At 36.7% G+C, this 16,590-nt stretch overlaps 1 protein-coding gene across 5 annotated transcripts; it reads left to right on the top strand.

The window, feature by feature from the left end:
- The first annotated feature begins 521 nt into the window (after positions 1 to 521).
- On the top strand, positions 522 to 15,929 carry ARRDC3 (arrestin domain containing 3). 5 transcript variants are annotated; one of them, XM_049647552.1, is made up of 8 exons: positions 524 to 1,049; positions 5,015 to 5,096; positions 7,018 to 7,165; positions 8,148 to 8,250; positions 8,586 to 8,842; positions 9,179 to 9,341; positions 9,614 to 9,768; positions 12,351 to 15,929. In XM_049647552.1, the coding sequence occupies exons 1-8, from the start codon at positions 770 to 772 to the stop codon at positions 12,405 to 12,407; spliced, it is 1,245 nt and encodes a 414-aa protein (XP_049503509.1). In that variant the 5' UTR covers positions 524 to 769; the 3' UTR covers positions 12,408 to 15,929. The 5 variants fall into 5 exon arrangements, with proteins under 5 accessions (XP_049503510.1, XP_049503511.1, XP_049503509.1 ...); XM_049647555.1 differs by lacking the exon at positions 524 to 1,049 and adding an exon at positions 3,698 to 4,130; XM_049647553.1 differs by lacking the exon at positions 12,351 to 15,929 and having other exon boundaries at positions 522 to 1,049; positions 9,576 to 9,735.
- The last annotated feature ends 661 nt before the right edge of the window (positions 15,930 to 16,590 follow it).

The raw sequence follows: 16,590 nt of genomic DNA, 5'->3' as shown, positions 1-16,590 counted from the left end.
GTTTTTATTACGTTTTCTTTTGAAATTCGTTAGATTATGCTGGGCAACCAGCCGCTTGCCCAACCGGTTTCTCCCCTTCCCCCATCTTTCTTCACACATCACTTTTTCCTCCTTCCATCCAAGTAGTGGGCAAAACCCTGCAGCGCCGGTAACGCTCGCTTCGGTCTGGTCACTCAGCAGTTTATCCCTACTTGGTTTTGCAAACATCTCCCCACCCGGCGCTTGTCCCCCAGTGCCCCACTCTTTCATTATCTATTAGAGTGTGCTCGGTAAGGGGCTCCAGATAGCACGTCGAGGGTTTACGGTAGCCTGCCTACCAATAGGAGCCCACAATGAAGAGAAGTCAGGTTCAGCCTCCCGACAGCCCGTGTCTTCTTCCCTTAGCTGTACACCTACTGTACCCGCGAGCGAGCGAGGGAGCGAGCCGGGCGCGGGAGGGGACGCGCAGGGAGGGCGGACAGCAGCCGCGGCGTGCGCATGCGCACTGGGGTTGTTTTTCACAAAGCTGCTCTTAAAGTGAGCTGGCAGCCTCCAGCCGCCCGTCTTTGTAAGGAGACCACTGAGACTAGCAGAATCGTGGAGCAGCAGCCTCTGTGCTGCCCTGACTTTTTAAGAAATCTCAATGAACTATTTGTAAAGAATCACTGATCTTGCCTGCAAGCTTTTTGCACGGCAAAGACATCGATCAGTGTTAGGTGAAGATCACATTTTATATGTGATCTTGACTTTTTTTGTCTTACATTATATTTTTATAGATTTTGTTATAAACATGGTGCTGGGAAAGGTGAAGAGTTTGACAATAAGCTTTGACTGTCTTAATGACAGCAATGTCCCTGTGTATTCTAGTGGGGATACAGTCTCAGGAAGGGTGAATTTAGAAGTTACTGGGGAAATCAGAGTAAAATCTCTTAAAATTCATGCAAGAGGACATGCGAAAGTACGCTGGACCGAGTCAAGAAACGCCGGCTCCAATACTGCCTATACACAGAATTACACTGAAGAAGTAGAATATTTCAACCATAAAGACATCTTAATTGGACACGAAAGAGGTAAGTTTTTATATTATACAGAAATCATTAGACCTTGATTTTCTTTGAAAAGTACCTTTTCAATTTTCCTGAATTCGTGTTAATTCTACTCCTGGCATAACACATAGCAGTTTGATAAAGATTAGCAAAGTTGGAAGATTGGGATTCTCCTTGACATTCATCGTGTGTTAAGCCGTAATGCATGCAGGCATCTGCAAAGTGACTGCAAACTGCACTTATTCAACTACCTCTATACCCGGCTTGGTCTGTGCCATACGCACTTGGAATACATTTCTATCTTACTTGTAAATTCTACTTAAATCTCATTCAATAATTTTACTAATAAGTTTTCAAATGAATTGCTAAAATCTACAGTCCAATATTCGATTTTTTTCCCTTGTACTCTGCAACCTTAGATCTTAAAAAACTAAGCTTCAGTGAAGAAATGGAGTAACATTTTTAAGTGGGTAAATAGGTGGTTTTCATTTTTAGTATTGACACGCAAAATATTTTAAAGAATTGATCGTTGTTCTTTGATAAAGGATTTCTGTGGCTTATTTTGACATATGGCATCAACACCCCACGTGTTTTTTCCCTATTCTTTCCAGATCCTTTATAAATTTACATCAAGCATTCTCTATTTTAAAGGATAGTGTCTATCATTATGATAGGTTTCAAATCAGTTTTAGAAGCCATTTCGGGTCAGTAATTTTCTTTTCCGAGTATGATGCCTAACTTTGGAACGTGCATTCAATGAAACCTGTGCCAGTCAAATGGAATTGAAAAGTATTCGGCACATTGGATTTGATTTTTGGTTAGAAAAGGAAGATGAAGGGTTGTCAAGGGGAGAAGGGGTCCTAAGATTTCCAATCTATTGTTTAAGTGGTTACATTGTGGAAATATAGGAGACTCTAAGCTTGTTTTTCTAAGTTTCCACCCTTTGTTAGAAGCGGTTCAATCCTGTTTCGGACCAGTTCTGGGGGGTGGTGAGGAGGGGCGCTTGTTCTGCTCTCAGCAGATTGGTTACACGCGTCAGGTGGTGGCGATGACTTAATTCCTAGCCGAAGAAGAATATAATGTTAAAACTGGTTATGTAATTTTATGCTTCTCCTTTTTCATGCAGTATTTAGTTCAAATGTTGAGGATTTTCAAAAAGTACAGGACATCTTTACCTTTTTTAATATTAAAAAATATACATCCCTGAGGAAGTGCTAATTGAACTAAGGCAAGTGTCGAAATGAAGGATGCTTGGGAGTTACAGCATTTAACTCATTTTTTTTTTTAATAGATTAAGATGAAATCAGTTCTTTGGTTGGGTTTTCACGGTTACACATAGGTCATTTGTATTCTGAAATAATTTCTAGTTAATCCTTCTGAGCAGTAAGACTGATGTTAAATGTAAATGCCTAATGACAGCTTTGGTATTTGTTGAGAAGCAGGCACACGAGTTTGTGTTTGAACCTTTCTGGACATTGCAGCTTTTTATCAAACGGTTAAGAAACAAAGGTTTTTAAGGAGCTGAGGTTTGCAGTGGGATAAAAGTAGAATAACGACTTATGGGGGCAAACGCAGTTTGATTAGTTACTCGATGATTTCACGGTAAAGAAAATTATGTACCCCGTACCCCAACGAGATGCCCCTCAACCCCTGCAAGGCGCGGACGAGCTCTTAGCTGGAATAGTTTCAATGACTTAAAAGTGGGACCTCTCAAACTAGCCTGGTAACTGAGACCCCGCCCCGGGCGACCGGCGATAGGCGGAGCCGCGTTTGTTAGCCTGTTGCTAAGGCGATGCCAGGCTCTGATTGGATTGGGCGCGGGCGGGTGGGGAGAGTGAGCTCGCGCCGGTTGGGGCGAGGCTTGGAACCGGCGTGCGCCGGTAAAGGTCCCTCCAGAGTGGCCGCCCCCGCCCGTACTCGCATCCCTCCCCGAGGTTGTGGAGGCGCCGTGGTTCATCTCACGGAATGTTGTCGCCCCTCACCTCGGCTTGCTTGGGGACCCCGAAGAAAACGATCTTGGGTTTCAGCAGAGTAGAGGGGGAGAAGCTCCTGCTGGCCTTACAGGTGCCGAACGGACCTGGGCGTAACTTCAGCTGACAATTCTATTCTGAAGGAAGTTGGGTACGCAGGGTTAGCAGGACCCCATTTTCCTGTTCTCGGCTGGAAGATGTCAGCTGGCCTCTGTAAACGCGCATTCCCTGAGCTCAAACAAAGCGTGTTGTGTGGACCTATGCAGTCCCCAGACCGGCTACCTTGATTTGACCTGAGGGACTGACCGTAAAGGCTGGCCAGGAGGAGAGGGAAAAGTGCCACTGACAACGAAAGCTGGGGTCGGGACCTTGGCGAGTATTCCCTGGCCCCTCCCCATTGTTTCCCAGGGATTATGCAGCCCTGCCCACCCCCCCACCCCGCCCCAGTTTCCCTCACCGCAACTGTAAAGGTGTCAGGGTGGCCCGAGCCAGATCGAACCGGTCACCGGCTGGGGCGTGTAAAGCGGAAGCGCCGCGGTGCGGTCGCCCCGCCCCCAGTCCAGCAGGGTAGGCTGCGCGAACGCGAGCGCGAGCGCCGCGCGACGTATGCCGTATGTATAGCGGGTCGCGCGGGCGGCGGCGGCGCGCGGGCGGGCCGGCTGGGATCTGCTCGCGCCGGTTTAGGCCGGTCCTCTCCTGCTCCGGTCTAGTTCTTGATTGACAGCCCGGCACTTGTTTACCACGGCGCGGCCGCCGCAGCTCGCCTCAATGAGACTGCTGAGCTGGCACAAAAAGGGAGAGAGAAGGGAAGAAAAGGAGAGGGAGGCAAACTTTGGGCGCCTTCGAGGGGAGCGAGTGTACATGGCCCCCAACTCACCAGCCAATTTTCAGTGCTGAAATTCTTTCAGAGGATTTGCACAGGGGGCGAGGAAAATAGTACTGAGATATGAGGGAATCATCGTGGGTTTTGAATAAAAGTATCCACATATAGACGCGCTTTTTTCCTTTTCTCCCTTTGATGTAAGGGAAGCATCACGTTTTTTGTGTACCTTCGATACTTTTTGGTGAGGGAAAGTTAAATGATTTTACCAATCCCGTCTCCTCTCGTGGTAAATGATGGTGTCTACACTAAAAAGTACGTTAATAATAAGACATTTATGTAATTATAATATTTAGAAGGCTAAGAAAAGTCATTTTAAGAATCCAGAATCCCCGCCCGTATTTTCATTAAGTATATTTATTATGGAGAAATTTTTAAAATAAGCTCTTTGGCCGAAAGAAATTGGTTATAAAATGAAAGGTCATTCATCTGGAAATTGGAAACAACCTAATTGGAGTTCATTTTTCAAGGATGTAGAACATGTTTCCCCGTAAGCAGGCAACCTTTAAAAGATCTTAAAGCTATTTAAGGGTTTTTCTAATATACGTATGCAAATTTTTAGCTGTTGCTAGGACAAACTGAGTGTGGTCATCATTTTAGGGTCAATAAAGAATTTTTATTTTTAGCTTTGAAACTGACATTAAAATCACTGTTCCGTTTTTCTTTTTAACGTCAACATTTGACAAAGTTTTCTAATGGTTTTAGAATTATTCATTTCATCTGTATCAAAACTGACAGACTTGAAAGGTTTACCCAGTTTTTATTATATGTCTCATAATAAGCTTAAACCATTGGAGACCAAGATAACATGTTAGTGTGAAATTTGAGCTCTTCCTCTTTTTGTTGAGCATGTACTATATTGGATGCAGATCCTGTAGAGTTGGCTCATATACCATTAAAATACTTGCCTTTGGGGTAGAAGTGTTAATTATCCCCATCTTACAGATGAGGCAACTGAAGTCTCAGGATTTGTATTTCACCCAGGGGAAGTAACCAAAGTAAGAATTGGCATTAAGACCTCTCAGACTACAAAGCTTGTGGCCTTAATTATTATAGGAGTATCTTTAAAGTTATGCCACTATGAGGAGTGTGTAAAGGTTTAACGTCAAGCTTTTTTTCCTTTTTCTGTTTGTTTTAAGATGATGATAATTCCGAAGAAGGCTTCAACACTATTCATTCAGGAAGGCATGAATATGCATTCAGCTTCGAGCTTCCACAGACGTAAGTATTATAACAGGCATTCTTCATAAACCTCCATTCTTTTAAAATTATTCTAAATTTAAATATTTTTAGTTTAAAAAAAAACCCTTTTCATTATTGAATGTTGCCAAAGGAAAACAATACACTGAAAGAAGTAGCTACTTTTTAATCTAGCCTGGCAAAATTATAGAAAGCAAAGCTCAATTCTTAGTACTTTGTCTCAAGATCTGTGAGGTTTTTAAAACTTGAATAGTATTTCACCTAACGTGAGTAAATTAGAAGATTCTGCTCAAATAGTAAGCATTTTATAAGTACTTTATTTATCATCAATTGGTATTAGCAGAAACATAGAACATATCAAGTCTTTTCTGCTAATGCTAACCAACAGCAGTAAATTAAAAAGATAAAAATAATTAGGAATAGATTAACTTTAGAAGTGATGTTCTTTAGATACGGATTCAGCTTCTGTGCAAAGAGCTAATTGAAAAGGTCCCAAAAGAGATACTATATGATCTGAACTTAAAAGGAAACACCCATCATGTACCTAAATATAAGGCTTGGAATATAGTATGGAAGAAGAAAAGAAAGTGGTTTATTTTTAACATAAAAATAGATCGTTAAAAAAAAAAATACTCCCCTCAATTTTTTAATATCTTTGATAATTCTAGTACTTGAGTTACATGCGAGAATAAGTTCATAAATGGTATTTTTCAGAATATTCTATTTCCTCCATGCCCTAATCTACTTTTTAAGAGACATACTGCAAGTGTGAATATAATGCTAATACTGGGCCTGAATATTTTTCAGGGTGAAGGTAATTTAATATTTATATGTTTTTTAAAAATCTGTAAACCAAGGTCATTTAACTTTTTTTAATGTTTATTTATTTATTTTGAGAGAAAAAGAGGGAGAGCGAATCCAAAGCAGGCTCTGCACTGTCAGCTCAGAGCCGGACATGGGGCTCAATCCCACAAACCGTGAGGTCTCGACCTGATCCAAAATCCAGAGTCAGATGTTTGACTGAGCCACCCAGGCACCCCAAACCAAGGTCATTGAAAATAAAGTCTGGAAGACTAACTAACATAAATACTGCATTTTATTTTTCTGTGCTATACACATTAATACAGGAGTCTAAAATACAAAAATATCTGTAAAAACAACACTACTTCTCATGCTAATCTAAGTTAGCACTTTACCTTATACATAACTGAACCCTGGGCATTTTTCTAAGGAAATTATGAAAGAAGAAAAAAAAAAAACTAAGCCTACCGAAATAAAACCTTCCACAATTAATAAAATTGGGGAGAATTGAAAAACACTTCTGATTTTCTTGACACAGATTAACAGAAATGTTTCTTTTTCTTTTTAAACCTATAAAGTTAGAAAACCTGGCCAAAAAGAGTTAGAATATGAGTAAACTAGGAAATGGGAAACCAGCTTTTTAGAGTTTCAGTAGACCTATAAAATGCAAATTTTTTTAAATTATAACAAATGGCCTATGCCTTTTCTAGACCTTCTTAATTAGTTACTACAAAAAGAGATTTCTAGCCAGTGGGTAGAATTTCTTAATAGAAATACTTAAACCATTCTTAACTTCATTTTTAGATTAAACTTTTGATATTTCAAGAATTGTTCATTTCCAAACTTGCATAATTTTGCCACCAGCATTAAAAGTAGCTTCTTCTTAGTTTAAAGGGATTGTATTCTTCTGGCTTTTTTAAGCAAAATTACTATAATATTAACTGTTAGCTATTGTCATTTGGAAAACAGAAGATTTTTTTTCCCCCAATGACTTATCCCTTTGGAAATTAAAAAAATTCTATGTTTGATACCTCATTGATAATAAACAGTGCCCTGTAGTAACACTTCTATATGCTGACCTGCTGTATAATTATTAAAAAGAGGTATAAAATTAATATATTGAACTTTATATTCTGCACAGACCACTTGCTACCTCATTCGAAGGCCGACATGGCAGTGTGCGCTATTGGGTGAAAGCCGAATTGCACAGGCCTTGGCTTCTACCAGTAAAATTAAAGAAGGAATTTACAGTCTTTGAGCATATAGATATCAACACTCCTTCATTACTGGTAAGAATTGACTGAATTCTTCATTCTTGTTTTCAGCATATAAATATTGAAGAATAATCACCTAAACTATGCAATACGTATAAATTTTAAATTGTGATTTATTTTAGAATTCATAACTATTTATTTTTTAATATTTATTTTAAAAATACAGTCAAGAGCACACAAATTAGCGAAAAGTATGCTCATATTTTCTGACATTGTAATAACTTCAGCATATGGTATGAAATAACTCTTACTCAAAAGATAACAATAACAAAAAATAGATCTGTTCCTTGGATAATTCTAGCAGGAGAGGAACAGTATTATCAGTTATTATTATAAGACCATATCACTTACCATGAAAAGATCATAATCTAAAATTCACATTGCATTCTTCCAACATAGGGATAGTTGTCAAATGTTGGGGAGATTTTGTCACTTTGATTAAAAAACAATTCCATTTTAAAAGCAATTCTTTTTAATTGCATTTTTCCACAAGATTCAAATTTGACTTTAAAAACTTTATTTGGTTTAAACAAATGATAACATCTTCAAGCAAATAACATTAAAAATGAGAGTTTTCCTTTTTTCACATAATTGATTGTTACATTCTTAAAGAAAGATGTTAACATTTGGGATTATAACCAAACTGCTTTCTAAGCTGCCTTTTTTTTTTAAAGGCAGTTCATGTGGAAAGGGTTTTTTTGTTTGTTTGGATGGTTAGTTTTTAATTACTGTATATGTAAAACTATGTTTATGGAATGTGATGTTAAACCTTGTACCCCTTTTTTTAATTGAATGGAAATTTATATATAAACAAAAATAATTGTATAATTCAGGAGCCATCAGTTAGGTTTTTTTTGAAGTACATTTGGATACACTTAGGAAAAAGCAACACTGCTTTTAATTTTAATTCTCCAAGAATTTGGGATTTTTATATTAAAACATTGTTACTGTCCCAATTTCATGCATTGATCTTTTTCTCCAAATTTATTTCTTACAGTCACCCCAAGCAGGCACAAAAGAAAAGACTCTCTGTTGCTGGTTCTGTACCTCAGGCCCAATATCCTTAAGTGCCAAAATCGAAAGGAAGGGCTATACCCCAGGTACGTATGAGATGGCTTCCCAAGGAAAACGATCCTTCATTTAGCTTTTATATATAAATTTATGGAATGTCTCTAAATGCAAACATAATACAGTATTCTTTGGTAAAGTAACTCAGTTTTCTTTCATAAATTGGAATGTAGTGTCCATTTTTAAATAGCTACTATAAATGAGTAGTTCTTTTTCATAATTCTAAATTACTTCCTGCTTTTGGGACAGTTTTTTGTCCATGTAGAGCAATGAACTTACATTTTAAGTTCTTAAGAATCTACATTTTTGGGTTTGTTTTACCTTTTTCTGCTTTTTTAACAGTAGATACATATTTTTTTTTCTCTAGGTGAATCAATTCAGATATTTGCTGAGATTGAAAACTGCTCTTCCCGAATGGTAGTGCCAAAGGCAGCCATTTACCAAACACAGGCCTTCTATGCCAAAGGGAAAATGAAGGAAGTAAAACAGCTTGTGGCTAACTTACGTGGGGAATCCTTATCATCTGGAAAGACAGATACCTGGAATGGAAAGTTGCTGAAAATTCCACCAGTTTCTCCCTCTATCCTCGACTGTAGCATAATTCGTGTGGAATATTCACTAATGGTATGTATAGAGTTAAGGGTTTGTTGTTGTTATTTAGTATTAAAGTCATGAGGATATTATTTTGTCTTATATCCAGGATTTGATTTTTATATTCCATATATGATATATAAAAATATATGTAAATACTAAATTTGGTTTATAATTAATCATTTACCTCACGTGTAAACGTACTATACAGTATTATACGTAACTAGAGAAATTTTTCTTGTATGTTTTACGTATATATAACTAAGAAACAAAGTAAATGAAGGCTTCAACATTAAAATTGGGTTATTAGTTTTTAAAAAAGAAATAATACTTGGAATTCTAAACCTAACATCTTTTTTCAATGTTTAGGTATATGTGGATATTCCTGGAGCTATGGATTTATTTCTTAATTTGCCACTTGTCATTGGTACCATTCCTCTACATCCATTTGGTAGCAGAACCTCAAGTGTAAGCAGTCAGTGTAGCATGAATATGAACTGGCTTGGTTTATCCCTACCTGAAAGACCTGAAGGTAATATGATAATGCATGTTTAAACTTAATCTCTTAATATTTTCAAGAACATAATTTTGCTTCTAATATTTTATAGATACACTTTTGTCTGTACCTGCAGACAGTACATGTGTCCCTAATGTTAGATTTAAAACCTATATCCCTGTAGTTTTGATCACAAAACAAAAAGTTATATTTTTTATCTTGACATTCTTTTTTAATATCTATTATTCTGTGTATTTTGACATGCATAAGAACATGCTGTTCGAATTGCGTGTATCTTTTTCCTTCAGCACCACCCAGCTATGCAGAAGTGGTAACAGAGGAACAAAGGCGGAACAATCTTGCACCAGTGAGTGCTTGTGATGACTTTGAGAGAGCGCTTCAAGGACCACTGTTTGCTTATATCCAGGAGTTTCGGTTCTTGCCTCCACCTCTTTATTCAGAGGTAAGCACTAGCTCCTCAAGTATGAAATAGGCTAGCTCTCCTGGGAAATACTATTGTAGACTTTTTTAAAAACGTAGTTCAGTTTTGATTAGCATCATATTAGAAAAATAATTTAAAACAACAGGATTAAGCATTAAATTATGGTTGTCCAGATTTAAATAAGTTTCATTCTTAACTTTAATAAGTAGGACTCATTTTATTGGGGAAACAGGGATAGTGATCCAGTCTCATGCTCACAGAATGTCAGTTAAAGGAATAATTCATTTTTTTAAGCTTATTTATATTTATTTTGAGAGAGAGAGAGAGAGCAAGCACATGCGGGGAAGGGGCAGAAAGAGAGCTTTACAGAGAATCCCAAGCAGGTTCTGCACTGTCAGCGCAGAGCCTGATACGGGGCTTGAACTCACAAACCATGACATCATGACCTGAGCCAAAATCAAGAGTCAGATGCTCAACAGACTGAGTCAACCAGGCACCCCAGGACTAATTCATATTTTAAGCATCAATAGAAGTGGCATTTTGCAACCATAAATTAATTCAGTAGCTTTAATTCATCTTACTCATCAGCCTTTTCCAGTTTAATTCTTGCATATTTTAACAGTCATAGGGGAAAAGAACATGTGCAAAAATATGTTAGACAAACATTTCTATTCATCTCCCATTGATGACCACCAAGCATGTAGGTGAATAAAACATGGCCCTTACTTGAGAGAAGCTCACAGACTAGTGAGAAGAACAAATTTAGAGATGAAATATTCCATAATAGTATGATAGGAATGCATGCAGTTCATTTGAGAACAGTTCATTAGGACTTGGGAATCAGGAAAGGCTTCCCTGAGAAGGTAATTATTAAGTCAGATCTTCAAAATAAGTAGTCCTCAAAAAGTAATATAGTCCAGGCAGGAAAAACAGCATGTGGAAGGCAAGGAGGCAGGGTAGAAAGCCGGGAATTTCGGGATACTTCAGAATATATCTTAATATATGTTTGAACAGGGGCGCCTGGGTGGCTTCGCTGACTTGGCTCAGGTCATGGTCTCACAGTTTGTGAGTTCAAGCCCCTTGTTGGGCTCTGTGCTGACAGCTCAGCGCCTGGAGCCTGCTTCAGATTCTGTGTCTCCCTCTCTCTCTGCCCCTCCCTTGCTCGTGCTCTGTCTCTGTCTCTCAAAAATAAATACACATTAAAAAAATTCTTTAAAAATACATATATGTTTGAAGGGCTTTAAAGTTGCCCTTGATACCAGCATAATACCAAATAGTTTTGTAAATCACTGGAACCAACCTAATCCTTTTGGTTATCATAGTTTAGCAATTTTACTACGTATTATTACTCTCAAATAAGACATAATGGGATTGTTTCACTCTGCAAGAAATTGCTCCTTTTCTCCCTTAACATCATTGCCAGAAGAGTGTGTTTTCCTTTGAATGTGGTTAATAGGAGATCCACTTTACTCATTGAAATGTAGAATATTTAGAATTTGTTTTTGTAAATTCTTATGGTTTTCTATCCTAATATTCTATTTCATAAAATTTTCCTTACAATGTTAAAAATGTTCTCCCACTTACAGATTTTATTACATTTTTACACTGATGTTTCTGTCTTAAGTCAGTCACTACTGATTTGATCTGAGGCCTTCTGGCTGTACAATAGGCATTTTAAAAGAATGACAATCTAAGCAATTTGTAGTAAAATTCTACTTCCTTCTTTTAAAGTGAACTAAGATAATTAAGGGAATTTAAAAACTTTTAAAACCCTAAATTGTTTCAAAGTGTGATTTAATTAATAGCCGCATGGGGGGAGGAGTTCTAGATTGTATTACAGTGATTTTTTTTTGTCTCTTTTAAGTCATTAAAAGGTAGATGCTTTTTTTCCTCTAAAAATGTGTTTTACCTAAAGTTTCTGAGGCACTTTGGACTGTGCCACATTTAAATACAAGTAAAAATGGGTGTTGCCCAAACGATGTCTCACAAAAAGGAACGTATTAAAGGCAGCTATTTGCCTTCCTATGTCAATTCTCTTTCTAGCTGAGAAACAGCTGAAATATACTCATGTTGCTTAAATGTATGTGCATATGAAAGTCACTGTAGAAATGGAGAAGGTGGGAAGACTGTAGAGCATTTTGGGTTCAGCATTATTTCTTGATACACACTGTTTTTCTAGGCCCTCTGGGGTTTTACACAACTGCGCTCTTCTCAAAGCCTAGAAAAGAGAGGAGTTGACTTTTTTGTAAAAGGATAAAAGGGATACTTCATAAAAGGAGATCATTGCTATGAAGATGTTTTCCATTGTGTATTTGAGTCTTCGTTCCTACTAAGTGTGGAGTAAAACAGCATTCTCTGATAAAATTTCACCATTACCTTTTGGAAAAGAGAACTATTTGGGCATACCTTTATAAATTTTATTATTAACCTAGTAATTAAATCTAAGACACTTTATAGATAATACTAGTATCCTTTCTTCCCTTAAATGCTGCGTATGTTCTTTCTGATTAAATTCCTCAGTGGTACTCAAAATGTTAGCCATTAGCTGCATTTTTACTAGACCTTATCAAATAACTATTTTTTTTTTTCACTTTTCTTTTTAGATTGATCCAAATCCTGATCAGTCAGCAGATGATAGACCATCCTGCCCCTCTCGTTGAAGGAACTGTGTTAGATCAACTTGATGTGGGTTCTGAACTGTATCTCTTCCCAGCTGAGGACAGAGAAGTATCTTGGAGACACGTTTTCAGAGGAAGTGGAATTGCTTTTGCCCAGAAAAATGGCAGATACATGAAACAACCAGTGATCATGCTTTAGAAGCCTACAGCAACATTCTGGGACTGCTCCAACATGCTTGAAGATCTAAGCTTTTCTCCTTTAAAACAGGCACATATTAAGAGCAGTCTTCTTAGCCTATGGTCATACGTGTCAAGACACCACGTTGTAAAGAGGGATGATTTCCTTCTTTTGATTTGAAAATTTGCACATGCTCAATGCTTACATTGTGCAGTTCCGATGTCACTACAGCTTTTTTTTTTTCCATTTATGCCAGACTCTTGATACTCTTTAAAAACTTGTTTGTGGTCAGCACAACAAGGAACAAAAGAAAGCTTTGAAAAAACTTTAACATGAAAAAAACGCACTGACTTTTTTTTTAATTTAATATAGCCTGGACTTTACCTGCGTATGCACATGCTCAGAAATGTCCTACTAGGCTGACCATGTATCACCTCTTCAGCTTGGATCCTATTGTGGATTTATTTACAAACATCAAATGCCTTCAAGCCAATCCTTCTTGCTGTATGTTTTGCAGCCTACTGTAGTAGATACGCAACAGATATGTGGGAAAAGAGATAAGAGGAGGAAGCTAATAAGAGACTTTGTCAAGATTGTATACCTTCTTGGTTTCTTTTAAGAATTTGTTGCCTTTCTACTATTACAGCAAAGCAGCATTTTGTTACTGACTGCCTAAAATCACTTAATCTCAGGTGAACGCATCACTTGCCAAACTGTTGGAATGCTATTTGTGTTTTGTTGCACTGTTGAGTTATTTTTTTGTTTTGTTTGTTTGGTTGGCTTTTTGGAGAGGGAAATTTGGAAAAGGGACATACACAAAAGTGATAACCCACCCACATTCCCTTTTTATCATTACATATAAGAAGAAACTAGCAGAGCTAAGAATGGAGTAAAGAAAGGCAGTATGGCAGGCACCAGCAAAGAGTTAAGGGCTTGTTGCTCTTAAAAATGATTGTTATTTTTATTATTTTAAGAGTATGAAAATTTTCCAGTCACTGGAAAGGAGGAGAAAGTGCATTTATTTTTGTACGGAGTTACTTAATTACCTCCAAAACACCTATGTTGGAAATCATTTTTGCTGGTGCAAAGTGTTTTAATGAGCAGGAATATGTACACACACACATACACATTAGAGAGTTCAATTTATATATTTCGTGTCCTGCTCAAGCTTCTCAGAGCTTGAAAACCCAAGTTTATTCTAAAAGTATATAACTTCAGAATTACAAGTATACTAGAATATGTGCTGGGATAATAACTGTTTTATATTTTTGTGGGGTTTTTTTTAATGAAAGTATTTTTTCCATTACCTAAAGAACATTTTGCTAAACATGAGAAACAACTCACTTTGAGTATATATAGATAAGAGCAACCACATCAGTAAATTATAGTTTATATTAAAGATAATTTACAGTTGGCTCATAACAAATATACCAGCATTCATGATGACACTTAAAAACTGCATTTTCCAAGGTACCAAGTTTACCGATCGTCTTACTTTGGAAGGAATTCAGCTCTGATGTTTTTAATGAAAATCAGCATCTCTGATATTGCAACATACGTGTGAAATGGGTGTTACATCTATCCTGCCGTTTAACCCCACAGTTAATAAAGTGGCTGAAAATAATAGTAACTCTGGCTTGGTGCTTGACCTGGTTAAATACTGTCTTAAAGCTTCATACAAAACAAATAGGCTTTTCCATAAGTGGCCTTTAAGAAAACATGGAAGACAATTCATGTTTGAAAAATGCTGACAGGGTGAAGAAAGCCCAGCGTAAAAATGAATCGCGTTTTAGGTGATTCAGTAAAGGGTTTGGGCTCCCGTAGCAAACTAATACTAGATAATAAGGAAATGGGGGTGAAATATTTTTTTATTGTTGTTAAATCATTTTGTGAATGTCCCCCTCAAAAGAAGCTAATGGAATATTTGGCATAAAGGGCATTTGGTGGTTTTATTTTTGTTTGGGGGGGGGTGTCTGAAAATCCCTTTTCTTTTTTCTCTTATGTCTGACTAGGGAACAATTGTTGATATGCATAGCATTGGAATACTTATCATCATATACTCTTATAAATAACACATGAAACAAGAATGACCAATATTCTAATAATTGGCACTGGGTCACAAAATAAAATGTGATTAAATTTTGAATCTATAAAACTTTATCAAATAAAGTTTTATTTTCCCCATTAAAAGTTATTTCTTTACTTATTTAGAGGCATTACTTTACTCTTTTCTAAATATTGGTCAATTCCTGACATAAGATGTGAGGTTCACAGTTGTATTCCAGTATTCAAGATAGATTCCTGATTTTTCAATTAGGAAAAGTAAAATCCAAAATGTTAGCAAAACAAAGTGCAATATTAAATGTTTGCTTTATAGATTATATTCTATGGCTGTTTGTAATTTCCCCTTTTTTTCCCCCTGTTTTATTTGGTGCTGAATATGTCCTTGTAGGCTCTGTTTTAAGAAAACAATATGTGGGAAATGATTTAATTTTTCCTATTGCTCTTCCTTGTGGAAAATAAAGTGTTTTGTTTTTTTCTTTTTTGTAAAATTGTTTGGAGATTTATTTCAATCTTAATCATGTTAGTAATTTGTCATACTTGCAAACATTAAGACTACAATTAAACCCTGTTTTAAGCCATGCTAGGTAAGAATAGTTTCTAGATATCAAAGAAAATCACTGAAGACTTACAGGAATTTTTAATACTACTTATCAGTGTTTGCCTTAATAATTCACCAAGTTACAGATTTTTTTTTTTTTTTTATGAAACATAAGTTGGTTAAATAATTTCAAGTCCTCTATATGAACCAAACTTAACCAGGTAGTTTCACTTTGAGGTACCAATTCCCTCTTGCTGTGAAGTATCTAAGTTTCTAGTACTTCAAGAGCACTTACATTTAAAAGGTGTATTAACCTTACAAAAATATTTTTCCTGAATTTTAAAATAACAGTATTTTTCTTAATGTGAATTTTAGTGATTCATAACATCATAGGTACTTTGGGGATCACATTTAGAAAAAAAACAAGTATTTATACATTTACAGATTAGCTATCAAGTTGTATATGATTGCCGCATATTCTCAAACATATATACACATAAAAAGTGTTTTACAAAGAAGCGTTTAGACATTATACATTTATAATCAATTTTATGGAAATAAGAGCAAGGAGCACCTAGGTGACTCAGTCAGCTAAGTATCTTACTCTTGATTTCAGCTCAGGTCATGATCTCATGGTTCATGGGATCAAGCCCCAAGTCAGGCTCTGCACTGACAATGCCAAGCCTGCTTGGGATCCTCTCCCTCTTTCTGCCCCTCTGCGCGCTCGCTCTCTCTCTCTCTCTCTCTCCTCTCAAAATAAATGAACATTAAAAAAAAAAAAAAACCAATCTACACAATGTCTAGACAATAACGAATAAAAATGACTGAGGAGAGAGGAATAATAGCATGAAAAAGAGAGCTCTATGTTTTGCTTTCTATAACTTTAGATGTAGCCTTGAACAGGATGTGTGAATTTTGATGTCTTCATCCACAAAGTAGAAAGTAGCTATCCAAAGTCCACTTCATCATTGAAGGCACAAGGTTGTAATATATTTTTAGGTAAAGAAATAATGCTCTAAGTCCATTACAACATTGGAAGTTAACCATGTTGCTTCTAAATTTGCATTAGAATACTTTGAGGCTGAGTTAAGTACATGTCTCAAGTTATATACAATTAATTGACTGTTACTTGGCTTTGCTTTTGCATTGTCATCTATACTTAACCAAACCCTATCACTAATTAGGATTTACTGAATGACAAGCTCAGTATATTTATCAGGATTTTTTTACTGTAACAGGAAGAAACTCAGACTAGCTTAAGTGAAAAAACAAACAAACTGTATTAACCAGTAATTCCAAGGATGAACTATATATATTAAGCACATTTGGATCCAAAAATCCAAATAATGCTGTGGAGACACACTCTTGTCTCTCATCTCTGTTAACTTACCCTTTTTCATATTTGCCTTATTCTTTCATTTCAGATGGGCCAGGAAAGATGACCC

Source organism: Panthera uncia (genome assembly GCF_023721935.1).
Source record: "Panthera uncia isolate 11264 chromosome A1 unlocalized genomic scaffold, Puncia_PCG_1.0 HiC_scaffold_17, whole genome shotgun sequence".
NCBI lineage: Eukaryota > Metazoa > Chordata > Mammalia > Carnivora > Felidae > Panthera > Panthera uncia.
The sequence above is the reverse complement of the archived record's forward strand: the minus strand, read 5'-3'. Positions and strand labels throughout refer to the sequence as shown.

Excerpts from the sequence above, each read along its gene's own strand:
- ARRDC3 (XM_049647552.1), top strand. The coding sequence starts at position 770 with ATGGTGCTGGGAAAGGTGAAGAGTTTGACAATAAGCTTTGACTGTCTT. Across the intron at positions 5,097-7,017 it reads AGCTTCGAGCTTCCACAGAC|ACCACTTGCTACCTCATTCG; the intron begins GTAAGTATTATA and ends TATTCTGCACAG. Across the intron at positions 8,251-8,585 it reads AAGGAAGGGCTATACCCCAG|GTGAATCAATTCAGATATTT; the intron begins GTACGTATGAGA and ends TTTTTTCTCTAG.